The 12,035-nt window shown below is 41.3% G+C and overlaps 1 protein-coding gene across 1 annotated transcript in view; it reads right to left on the minus strand.

Annotated features, from left to right (window-relative positions):
- Positions 1 to 11,205, minus strand: part of gna12a (guanine nucleotide binding protein (G protein) alpha 12a) — a 51,358-nt gene extending 40,153 nt beyond the window's left edge. The window contains exon 1 of the mRNA XM_031811509.1: positions 10,185 to 11,205. Within this exon, the coding sequence (XP_031667369.1) occupies positions 10,185 to 10,502 (318 nt within the window). The 5' untranslated portion in view covers positions 10,503 to 11,205. The remainder of the gene's footprint in view (positions 1 to 10,184) is intronic.
- Between the last annotated feature and the right edge of the window lie 830 nt (positions 11,206 to 12,035).

Below are 12,035 nucleotides of genomic sequence, written 5' to 3' on the forward strand. Positions count from 1 at the left end.
TCTACAACCAGTATTACAGTATACAGTGTATCTATCTACAAACCAGTGTTACAGTGTATCTATCTACAACCAGTGTTACAGTGTATCTATCTACAAACCAGTGTTACAGTGTATATATCTACAACCAGTATTACAGTATTACAGTGTATCTATCTACAACCAGTATTACAGTGTTACAGTGTATCTATCTACAACCAGTGTTACAGTGTTACAGTGTATCTATCTACAACCAGTATTACAGTGTATCTATCTACAACCAGTATTACAGTGTTACAGTGTATCTATCTACAACCAGTATTACAGTGTATCTATCTACAACCAGTATTACAGTGTTACAGTGTATCTATCTACAACCAGTGTTACAGTGTATCTATCTACAACCAGTATTACAGTGTTACAGTGTATCTATCTACAACCAGTATTACAGTGTATCTATCTACAACCAGTATTACAGTGTTACAGTGTATCTATCTACAACCAGTATTACAGTGTTACAGTGTATCTATCTACAACAGTGGTACAGTGTTACAGTGTATCTATCTACAACCAGTGTTACAGTGTATCTATCTACAACCAGTGTTACAGTGTATCTATCTACAACCAGTATTACAGTGTATCTATCTACAACCAGTATTACAGTGTTACAGTGTATCTAATCTACAACCAGTATTACAGTGTATCTATCTACAACCAGTGTTACAGTGTATCTATCTACAACCAGTGTTACAGTGTATCTATCTACAACCAGTATTATAGTGTATCTATCTACAACCAGTGTTACAGTGTATCTATCTACAACCAGTGTTACAGTGTATCTATCTACAACCAGTATTACAGTGTTACAGTGTATCTATCTACAACCAGTGTTACAGTGTATCTATCTACAACCAGTGTTACAGTGTATCTATCTACAACCAGTATTACAGTGTTACAGTGTATCTATCTACAACCAGTGTACAGTGTATCTATCTAACACCAGTGTTACAGTGTAATCTATCTACAACCAGTATTACAGTGTTACAGTGTATCTATCTACAACAGTGTTACAGTGTATCGATCTACAACCAGTATTACAGTGTATCTATCTACAACCAGTATTACAGTGTACAGTGTATCTATCTACAACCAGTATTACAGTGTTACAGTGTATCTATCTACAACCAGTATTAACAGTGTATCTATCTACAACCAGTATTACAGTGTATCTATCTACAACCAGTTATTACAGTATTACAGTGTATCTATCTACAACCAGTGTTACAGTGTATCTATCTACAAACACGTGTTACAGTGTATCTATCTACAACAGTGTTACAGTGTATATATCTACAACCAGTATTACAGTATTACAGTGTATCTATCTACAACCAGTATACAGTGTTACAGTGTATCTATCTACAACCAGTGTTACAGTGTTACAGTGTATCTATCTACAACCAGTATTACAGTGTATCTATCTACAACCAGTATTACAGTGTTACAGTGTATCTATCTACAACCAGTATTACAGTGTATCTATCTACAACCAGTATTACAGTGTTACAGTGTATCTATCTACAACCAGTGTTACAGTGTATCTATCTACACCAGTATTACAGGTGTTACAGTGTATCTATCTACAACCAGTATTACAGTGTATCTATCTACAACCAGTATTACAGTGTTACAGTGTATCTATCTACAACCAGTATTACAGTGTTACAGTGTATCTATCTACAACAGTGGTACAGTGTTACAGTGTATCTATCTACAACCAGTGTTACAGTGTATCTATCTACAACCAGTGTTACAGTGTATCTATCTACAACCAGTGTTACAGGGTATCTATCTACAACCAGTATTACAGTGTATCTATCTACAACCAGTAGTACAGTGTATCTATCTACAACCAGTGTTACAGTGTATCTATCTACAACCAGTATTACAGTGTTATCTATCTACAACCAGTATTACAGTGTATCTATCTACAACCAGTGTTACAGTGTATCTATCTACAACCAGTATTACAGTGTATCTATCTACAACCAGTATTACAGTGGTACAGTGTATCTATCTACAACCAGTGTTACAGTGTATCTATCTACAACCAGTGTTACAGTGTATCTATCTACAACCAGTGTTACAGTGTATCTATCTACAACCAGTATTACAGTGTATCTATCTACAACCAGTATTACAGTGTATCTATCTACAACCAGTATTACAGTGTATCTATCTACAACCAGTATTACAGTGTATCTATCTACAACCAGTATTACAGTGTATCTATCTACAACCAGTATTACAGTGTATCTATCTACAACCAGTATTACAGTGTATCTATCTACAACCAGTATTACAGTGTATCTATCTACAACCAGCGTTACAGTGTATCTATCTACAACCAGTGTTACAGTGTATCTATCTACAACCAGTATTACAGTATTACAGTGTATCTATCTACAACCAGTATTACAGTGTATCTATCTACAACCAGTATTACAGTGTATCTATCTACAACCAGTATTACAGTGTATCTATCTACAACCAGCGTTACAGTGTATCTATCTACAACCAGTGTTACAGTGTATCTATCTACAACCAGTGTTACAGTGTATCTATCTACAACCAGTATTACAGTATTACAGTGTATCTATCTACAACAGTGGTACAGTGTTACAGTGTATCTATCTACAACCAGTGTTACAGTGTTACAGTGTATCTATCTACAACCAGTGTTACAGTGTATCTATCTACAACCAGTGTTACAGTGTATCTATCTACAACCAGTATTACAGTGTATCTATCTACAACCAGTATTACAGTGTATCTATCTACAACCAGTGTTACAGTGTATCTATCTACAACCAGTATTACAGTGTATCTATCTACAACCAGTATTACAGTGTATCTATCTACAACCAGTGTTACAGTGTATCTATCTACAACCAGTATTACAGTGTATCTATCTACAACCAGTATTACAGTGTTACAGTGTATCTATCTACAACCAGTGTTACAGTGTATCTATCTACAACCAGTGTTACAGTGTATCTATCTACAACCAGAATTACAGTGTTACAGTGTATCTATCTACAACCAGTGTTACAGTGTTACAGTGTATCTATCTACAACCGGTGTTACAGTGTATCTATCTACAACCAGTGTTACAGTGTATCTATCTACAACCAGTATTACAGTATTACAGTGTATCTATCTACAACCAGTGTTACAGTGTATCTATCTACAACCAGTATTACAGTGTTACAGTGTATCTATCTACAACCAGCGTTACAGTGTATCTATCTACAACCAGTGTTACAGTGTATCTATCTACAACCAGTATTACAGTGTATCTATCTACAACCAGTGTTACAGTGTATCTATCTACAACCAGTGTTACAGTGTTACAGTGTATCTATCTACAACCAGTATTACAGTGTATCTATCTACAACCAGTGTTACAGTGTATCTATCTACAACCAGTATTACAGTGTTACAGTGTATCTATCTACAACCAGCATTACAGTGTATCTATCTACAACCAGCGTTACAGTGTATCTATCTACAACCAGTATTACAGTGTATCTATCTACAACCAGTGATACAGTGTATCTATCTACAACCAGTGATACAGTGTATCTATCTACAACCAGTGATACAGTGTATCTCTCTACAACCAGTGATACAGTGTATCTATCTACAACCAGTATTACAGTGTATCTATCTACAACCAGTATTACAGTGTATCTATCTACAACCAGTGATACAGTGTATGTATCTATCTACTGGTACTCACAAAGCTCTTAGGTCTTTCACATGCTACACACACATTATTGGAAACAGAAGCGTATTTAGCTAACCCAGAAGAGTCTATTCTATGTTACATACAACGTTCCCTCAAATTTCAGGTCTGCTGAGCGCAAACTTGAACGTTGTGAAAATTCTGTGCAACTTCCAGCCTGCGTTTACTGTGAACACTGAGCCCGGTTTGGGCTCCAAAGTGGCGCAGCAGGGCCTGACATTAACCTACTATTCCACGTGTTTATCAGACAAGGAGGTGACTGAAAATGTTGTGTTGTTTGATGCAAGAAACCACTTTACAAAATAAAATGCATTATTATTCCCATATCATTATTACAGAGAATCAGACACATTATGCTTCCCTCTGCCTATTGGCTACTTAGCTTAATCAAGCCTATCTCAAAATACAACACTGCCCCTTTAAGACAAAAAAAACCCTCTTTACTCGCTTTTCAAAGTCTAGAAATGTACACGTTTTATGCTCTTGTAGGAAGCAATCACTACAATTGATCTATAACTGGGCTAATAACTCCCTAATTAGCAAAGGATATGAACAAAATGTGCCCATGTGGCTACATGCAGCTCTCACTTTGAACTCAAAACAAGCGCATCTACTCACGAATGCTCATGCTGTAAACACAGTCCAGTTCAAAGTGAATGACACAGATCCATATACGGCAATGGCTTATTTGCATATAGGCCTACTGCAGCTCTGATTGGTTATGCCGCACAGGTCTGTGTAGAGTGGTGCATTTCAATGCAATAGAATCCTACTCCAATGCGTTCTGCTTACAACAAAAGTCTTGCATAGATTGTTTTCTTTTCGGATGTTGCATTAAAAGTGTCTAATATTGAGTTGACTCGATTACAATTCCCACAGTAAAGGGAAACGTTGATAGTGTTGCCTAAAGGGGAAAACTCTAGAACGTTGATAGTGTTGCCTAAAGGGGAAAACTCTAGAACGTTGATAGTGTTGCCTAAAGGGGAAAACTCTAGAACGTTGATAGTGTTACCTAAAGGGGGGAAACTCTAGAACGTTGATAGTGTTAACTAAAGGGGGAAACTCTAGAACGTTGATAGTGTTGCCTAAAGGGGAAAACTCTAGAATGTTGATAGTGTTGCCTAAAGGGGAAAACTCTAGAACGTTGATAGTGTTGCCTAAAGGGGAAAACTCTAGAACGTTGATAGTGTTGCCTAAAGGGGAAAACTCTAGAACGTTGATAGTGTTACCTAAAGGGGGGAAACTCTAGAACGTTGATAGTGTTACCTAAAGGGGGGGAAACTCTAGAACGTTGATAGTGTTACCTAAAGGGGGGAAACTCTAGAACGTTGATAGTGTTACCTAAAGGGGGAAAACTCTAGAACGTTGATAGTGTTACCTAAAGGGGGGAAACTCTAGAACGTTGATAGTGTTACCTAAAGGGGGGAAACTCTAGAACGTTGATAGTGTTACCTAAAGGGGGGAAACTCTAGAACGTTGATAGTGTTGCCTAAAGGGAAAAACTCTAGAACATTGATAGTGTTGCCTAAAGGGAAAAACTCTAGAACATTGATAGTGTTGCCTAAAGGGGAAAACTCTAGAATGTTGATTGTGTTACCTAAAGGGAAAAACTCTAGAACGTTGATAGTGTTAACTAAAGGGGGGAAACTCTAGAACGTTGATAGTGTTACCTAAAGGGGAAAACTCTAGAACGTTGATAGTGTTGCCTAAAGGGAAAAACTCTAGAACATTGATAGTGTTGCCTAAAGGGGAAAACTCTAGAATGTTGATTGTGTTACCTAAAGGGAAAAACTCTAGAACGTTGATAGTGTTAACTAAAGGGGAAAACTCTAGAACGTTGATAGTGTTACCTAAAGGGGGGAAACTCTAAAATGTTGATAGTGTTACCGAAAGGGGGAAAACTCTAGAACGTTGATACGGTTACCGAAAGGGGGAAAACTCTAAAATGTTGATAGTGTTACCTAAAGGGGGGAAATGCGAAAATGTTGATAGTGTTACCGAAAGGGGGAAAACTCTAGAACGTTGATACGGTTACCGAAAGGGGGAAAACTCTAGAACGTTGATACGGTTACCGAAAGGGGGAAAACTCTAGAACGTTGATAGTGTTACCTAAAGGGGAAAAACTCTAGAACGTTGATAGTGTTACCTAAAAGGGAAAACTCTAGAACCTTCATAGTGTTACCTAAAGGGGGAAACTCTAGAACGTTGATAATGTTGCCTAAAGGGGGGAAACTCTAGAACGTTGATAGTGTTACCTAAAGGGGAAAACTCTAGAATGTTGATAGTGTTGCCTAAAGGGGAAAACTCTAGAATGTTGATAGTGTTGCCTAAAGGGGAAAACTCTAGAACGTTGATAGTGTTGCCTAAAGGGGAAAACTCTAGAACGTTGATAGTGTTGCCTAAAGGGGAAAACTCTAGAACGTTGATAGTGTTACCTAAAGGGGGGAAACTCTAGAACGTTGATAGTGTTACCTAAAGGGGGGAAACTCTAGAACGTTGATAGTGTTACCTAAAGGGGGGAAACTCTAGAACGTTGATAGTGTTACCTAAAGGGGGAAAACTCTAGAACGTTGATAGTGTTACCTAAAGGGGGGAAACTCTAGAACGTTGATAGTGTTACCTAAAGGGGGGAAACTCTAGAACGTTGATAGTGTTACCTAAAGGGGGGAAACTCTAGAACGTTGATAGTGTTGCCTAAAGGGAAAAACTCTAGAACATTGATAGTGTTGCCTAAAGGGAAAAACTCTAGAACATTGATAGTGTTGCCTAAAGGGGAAAACTCTAGAATGTTGATTGTGTTACCTAAAGGGAAAAACTCTAGAACGTTGATAGTGTTAACTAAAGGGGGGAAACTCTAGAACGTTGATAGTGTTACCTAAAGGGGAAAACTCTAGAACGTTGATAGTGTTGCCTAAAGGGAAAAACTCTAGAACATTGATAGTGTTGCCTAAAGGGGAAAACTCTAGAATGTTGATTGTGTTACCTAAAGGGAAAAACTCTAGAACGTTGATAGTGTTAACTAAAGGGGAAAACTCTAGAACGTTGATAGTGTTACCTAAAGGGGGGAAACTCTAAAATGTTGATAGTGTTACCGAAAGGGGGAAAACTCTAGAACGTTGATACGGTTACCGAAAGGGGGAAAACTCTAAAATGTTGATAGTGTTACCTAAAGGGGGGAAATGCGAAAATGTTGATAGTGTTACCGAAAGGGGGAAAACTCTAGAACGTTGATACGGTTACCGAAAGGGGGAAAACTCTAGAACGTTGATACGGTTACCGAAAGGGGGAAAACTCTAGAACGTTGATAGTGTTACCTAAAGGGGAAAAACTCTAGAACGTTGATAGTGTTACCTAAAAGGGAAAACTCTAGAACCTTCATAGTGTTACCTAAAGGGGGAAACTCTAGAACGTTGATAATGTTGCCTAAAGGGGGGAAACTCTAGAACGTTGATAGTGTTACCTAAAGGGGAAAGCTCTAGAATGTTGAGTGAAGTTCAATCTCGTGCTTCTCTGCGCGGGGCTGCGGATGTGCGCAGCTTAAAGGGAACATTGGGGACAACAGAAGCTTCTCAAGCTAAACCCAAAAGATCCAGATAATGGGTTAAATAATATAGACCCCTTCTCTCTGTCTCTCTCTCTCTTCACCAACAGACATACAGTCTGACCGTGTGTGTGTGTGTGTGTGTGTGTGTGTGTGTGTGTGTGTGTGTGTGTGTGTGTGTGTGTGTGTGTGTGTGTGTGTGTGTGTGTGTGTGTGTGTGTGTGTGTGTGTGTGTGTGTGTGTGTGTGTGTGTGTGTGTGTGTGTGTGTGTGTGTGTGTGTGTGTGTGCGTGGTGTAAAGTACTTCAGTAAAAATACTTCAAAGTACTACTTAAGTCATTTTTTGGGGCGGTATCTGTACTCTACTTTACTATTTTCTATTTTCAAGAGAACGTCCCTGGTCATCCCTACTGCCTCTGATCTGGAGGACTCACTAAACAGAGAACATCCCTGGTCATCCCTACTGCCTCTGATCTGGAGGACTCACTAAACAGAGAACATCCCTGGTCATCCCTACTGCCTCTGATCTGGAGGACTCACTAAACAGAGAACATCCCTGGTCATCCCTACTGCCTCTGATCTGGAGGACTCACTAAACAGAGAACATCCCTGGTCATCCCTACTGCCTCTGATCTGGAGGACTCACTAAACAGAGAACATCCCTGGTCATCCCTACTGCCTCTGATCTGGAGGACTCACTAAACAGAGAACATCCCTGGTCGTCCCTACTGCCTCTGATCTGGAGGACTCACTAAACAGAGAACATCCCTGGTCGTCCCTACTGCCTCTGATCTGGAGGACTCACTAAACAGAGAACATCCCTGGTCGTCCCTACTGCCTCTGATCTGGAGGACTCACTAAACAGAGAACATCCCTGGTCATCCCTACTGCCTCTGATCTGGCAGATTCACTAAACAGAGAACATCCCTGGTCATCCCTCCTGCCTCTGATCTGGCAGATTCACTAAACAGAGAACATCCCTGGTCATCCCTTCTAGCCTCTGATCTGGAGGACTCACTAAACAGAGAACATCCCTGGTCATCCCTTCTAGCCTCTGATCTGGCAGATTCACTAAACAGAGAACATCCTGGGTCATCCTTACTGCCTCTGATCTGGAGGACTCACTAAACAGAGAACATCCCTGGTCATCCCTACTGCCTCTGATCTGGTGGACTCACTAAACAGAGAACATCCCTGGTCATCCCTTCTAGCCTCTGATCTGGCAGATTCACTAAACAGAGAACATCCCTGGTCATCCCTTCTAGCCTCTGATCTGGCGGACTCACTAAACAGAGAACATCCCTGGTTATCCCTTCTAGCCTCTGATCTGGCAGATTCACTAAACAGAGAACATCCCTGGTCATCCCTTCTAGCCTCTGATCTGGCAGATTCACTAAACAGAGAACATCCCTGGTCATCCCTTCTAGCCTCTGATTTGGCAGATTCACTAAACATTACATGCTTCATTTGTAACTGATGTCTGAGGGTTGGAGTGGCTATCTGTAAATAAACAACACAAAGTATGACAATTGGAAACTTTTCCATCTCTCTGTGTGTGTGTGTGTGTGTGTGTGTGTGTGTGTGTGTGTGTGTGTGTGTGTGTGTGTGTGTGTGTGTGTGTGTGTGTGTGTGTGTGTGTGTGTGTGTGTGTGTGTGTGTGTGTGTGTGTGTGTGTGTGTCAGAGAAAGAGACAGAGAAACTAGTAGTCACTTCCTCACTGCAGTGACACACACACACACTCACTCATGCGTGTTCGGGCGCACATACACATCTCAGTCTGCCGGCTGATGCCGCGTTCACACGCTGGTCAGAACTAGGAAACTCTTGACATTTCAGACGTGCTTAGAAAGTCGATAAATCCCGAGTTCTGACCAGCGTGTGAACGCGGCACGAGAGCCAGACGTGAGTCACACTGTGTCATAGTTCATGTGTTTTAGTTAGGTACAAAGTGTACGTCTGGTCTGCATGGGACCACTGATCCGTTAGATACAAACCTAACCACTGATCTAGAACCAGTTTTACTTAGTGTGAATGTCTGACACCACTGACCTAGAACCAGTTTTACTTAGAACCAGTTTTACTTAGTAAGTACGTCTGACACCACTGACCTAGAACCAGTTTTACTTAGTAAGTACGTCTGACACCACTGACCTAGAACCAGTTTTTACTTAGTGTGAACGTCAGACACCACTGATCTAGGACCCGTTTTCCCTGACCCAGTCCTACCCATTCTATAAGAGAGGGAAATGCACAAACGGACCTAATATCCAATGTTTTGTCAATGAGAGTAGAATCTGACTTGGGACCAGTTTCCAGGAGACAAACTCCATATACAGTAGAGGATAATAGAGTAGAAGCTGACTTGGACCTAATATCCAGTGTCAATGAGATCAACACTCAGAACTTGAGCTTTTGAATTGAACTAACTAGGATGGGCCTCTGCCTAATTGAACTAACTAGGATGGGCCTCTGCCTAATTGAACTAACTAGGATGGGCCTCTGCCTAATTGAACTAACTAGGATGGGCCTCTGCCTAATTGAACTAACTAGGATGGGCCTCTGCCTAATTGAACTAACTAGGATGGGCCTCTGCCTAATTGAACTAACTAGGATGGGCCTCTGCCTAATTGAACTAACTAGGATGGGCCTCTGCCTAATTGAACTAACTAGGATGGGCCTCTGCCTAATTGAACTAACTAGGATGGGCCTCTGCCTAATGCGCGTCAATACAGTGCGCGGGGAATTGATTGAATAACATTGTTTTCCCTTGGAGAAATGCCATGCTACAATAACATAGGCCTGTTCACTGCATGAGTCACAATGGTTATAACTCTTATCTAAAAGTATTTATTTTGGCTACCTTTATGATATTCTCAAAGATTGTGTCCCGGAAGTCGAGTAGAGCTTTCTTGTCGAACTCTTTCCCATTAATAATCCTCATCTGTTTGAGGAAGGTCGATTTGCCGCTCTCTCCAGCACCGAGGAGAAGGATCTTCACGAGCCGCCTTACAGCACGCCTCTCTCGTGCAAGCATGGCATCAATCTCCCGGCTCCTCCGCCGAGCCTCTCGCTCCTGGACCGCGTCCCTTTCCCGGATCCTGTCCTTGCTGCCGCCCGCCTCTCGGGTGGCCTCCGCCGGCAGCAGGCAGCGGCTCAGGCTCCGCACAACTCCCGACATGGTCCGTGTTTAACCAACCAACCCACCAAACTTCAGCAGAACCTTTTCATAATACGAGAAGAGTCCAGTCTACACCCCCATTCAATAGGCTACGGTTCGATTATACCATTTCAGTAGTAGCAGGGTTATCCGACTGATATAAACCCCCAGATTGTCTCATTCAACTCCGAGGAAAAAAGTGAGAAATTAGGCTATTTCGATATCCAAATCCTTGACATGATACGAGATAATCCACTCCACTCCGGTTTAATACATTTATATTAGCCTAAAAGTTTAAGTGGTTAGGGTTATCAAAATGAAAAATGAAGATTTTGTCGTCCATTAAAATAGATCCTGTTTATGTATCCGTTATGCGCCGACCCGCAGAGTTGCGCGAGCTGGAGATACTCCCGTGTCCATTTTGGTTTAGAGTTGGATGTGTTCTCTTCTCAAATAAAGAACCAGCGAAGTAGACAAGAGGGGGAAAAAAACAACACAACCACCGCCGAGACTAAAGTCGTCCAACAAGCGTTATAAACTCAGTATAAAACGATATCACCGTCCGCGTATCTCGACTAAAGTTTAGCCTAACAAACAAACTTCAGTGAAATAAAAGCAAATGTTGCCTCGATGTAGATTAGGAGGATTCCCAGGGGATTTCTGAACTTGAGAACACGGACAAAAAGGCAAGAGTGGGAGCGAGAGTCTGGCCCAGTGATTTATATATACACTAGGTGACTAACAGGGGGTGCTGTTTTGAAGACACTGAGCCTCCATATTGGCACTCACCGCTGAAAAAATAAATACATTTTGGAAGCTATATAAATGCATTTGGCCTCGTCGTGGCCCACACTGAGTTGGGCTGTAGTTGTAGTGGGCTGTTCCATGTCAGCTACATACTGTCTTGGTCTGGTCTAAGACTGCTGCAGCACTACTCCGGACGGCAGATAGGGGGCGACTCAACACCACTCTATCACTACGGGAGGCGCCGAGAAAGAACACTGGGATGTAGGGTTCAATACTCGAATTGAAATCAAGACAAATATAATACAGTAGAGAATAATAGGGTAGGAGCTGACTTGGGATCAGTGTCCAGGAGACAAACTCCATATACAGTAGAGAGTAATAGAGTAGAAGCTGACTTGGGACCAGTTTCCAGGAGACAAACTCCATCCCCTTCTAGAAGACTTGTTGTGGCTGGCTAGTTGTCTCTCCTTCCATGTCTCAGAGCAGGGCTTGAACACGAGTGTTAAACCTGCTGTTTTCAACTCTCTAGAGACAGCAGGAGCGGTAGAGATACTCTGAATGATCTTGCTATTAAAAGCTGACTGACATTTACTCCTGGGGTGCTGACCTGTTGCACCCTCGACAACCACTGTGATTATTATTATCTGACCCTGCTGGTCATTTATGAACATTTGAACATCTTGGCCATGTTCTGTTATAATCTCCACCCGGCACAGCCAGAAGAGGACTGGCCACCCCACATAGCATAAGAAACACATAAGAAACCCCACATAAGAAACATTACTGTGCAGCCGTATTCATTGATCT

This window comes from Oncorhynchus kisutch, unplaced genomic scaffold (assembly GCF_002021735.2).
Source record: "Oncorhynchus kisutch isolate 150728-3 unplaced genomic scaffold, Okis_V2 Okis01b-Okis20b_hom, whole genome shotgun sequence".
Taxonomy (NCBI): domain Eukaryota; kingdom Metazoa; phylum Chordata; class Actinopteri; order Salmoniformes; family Salmonidae; genus Oncorhynchus; species Oncorhynchus kisutch.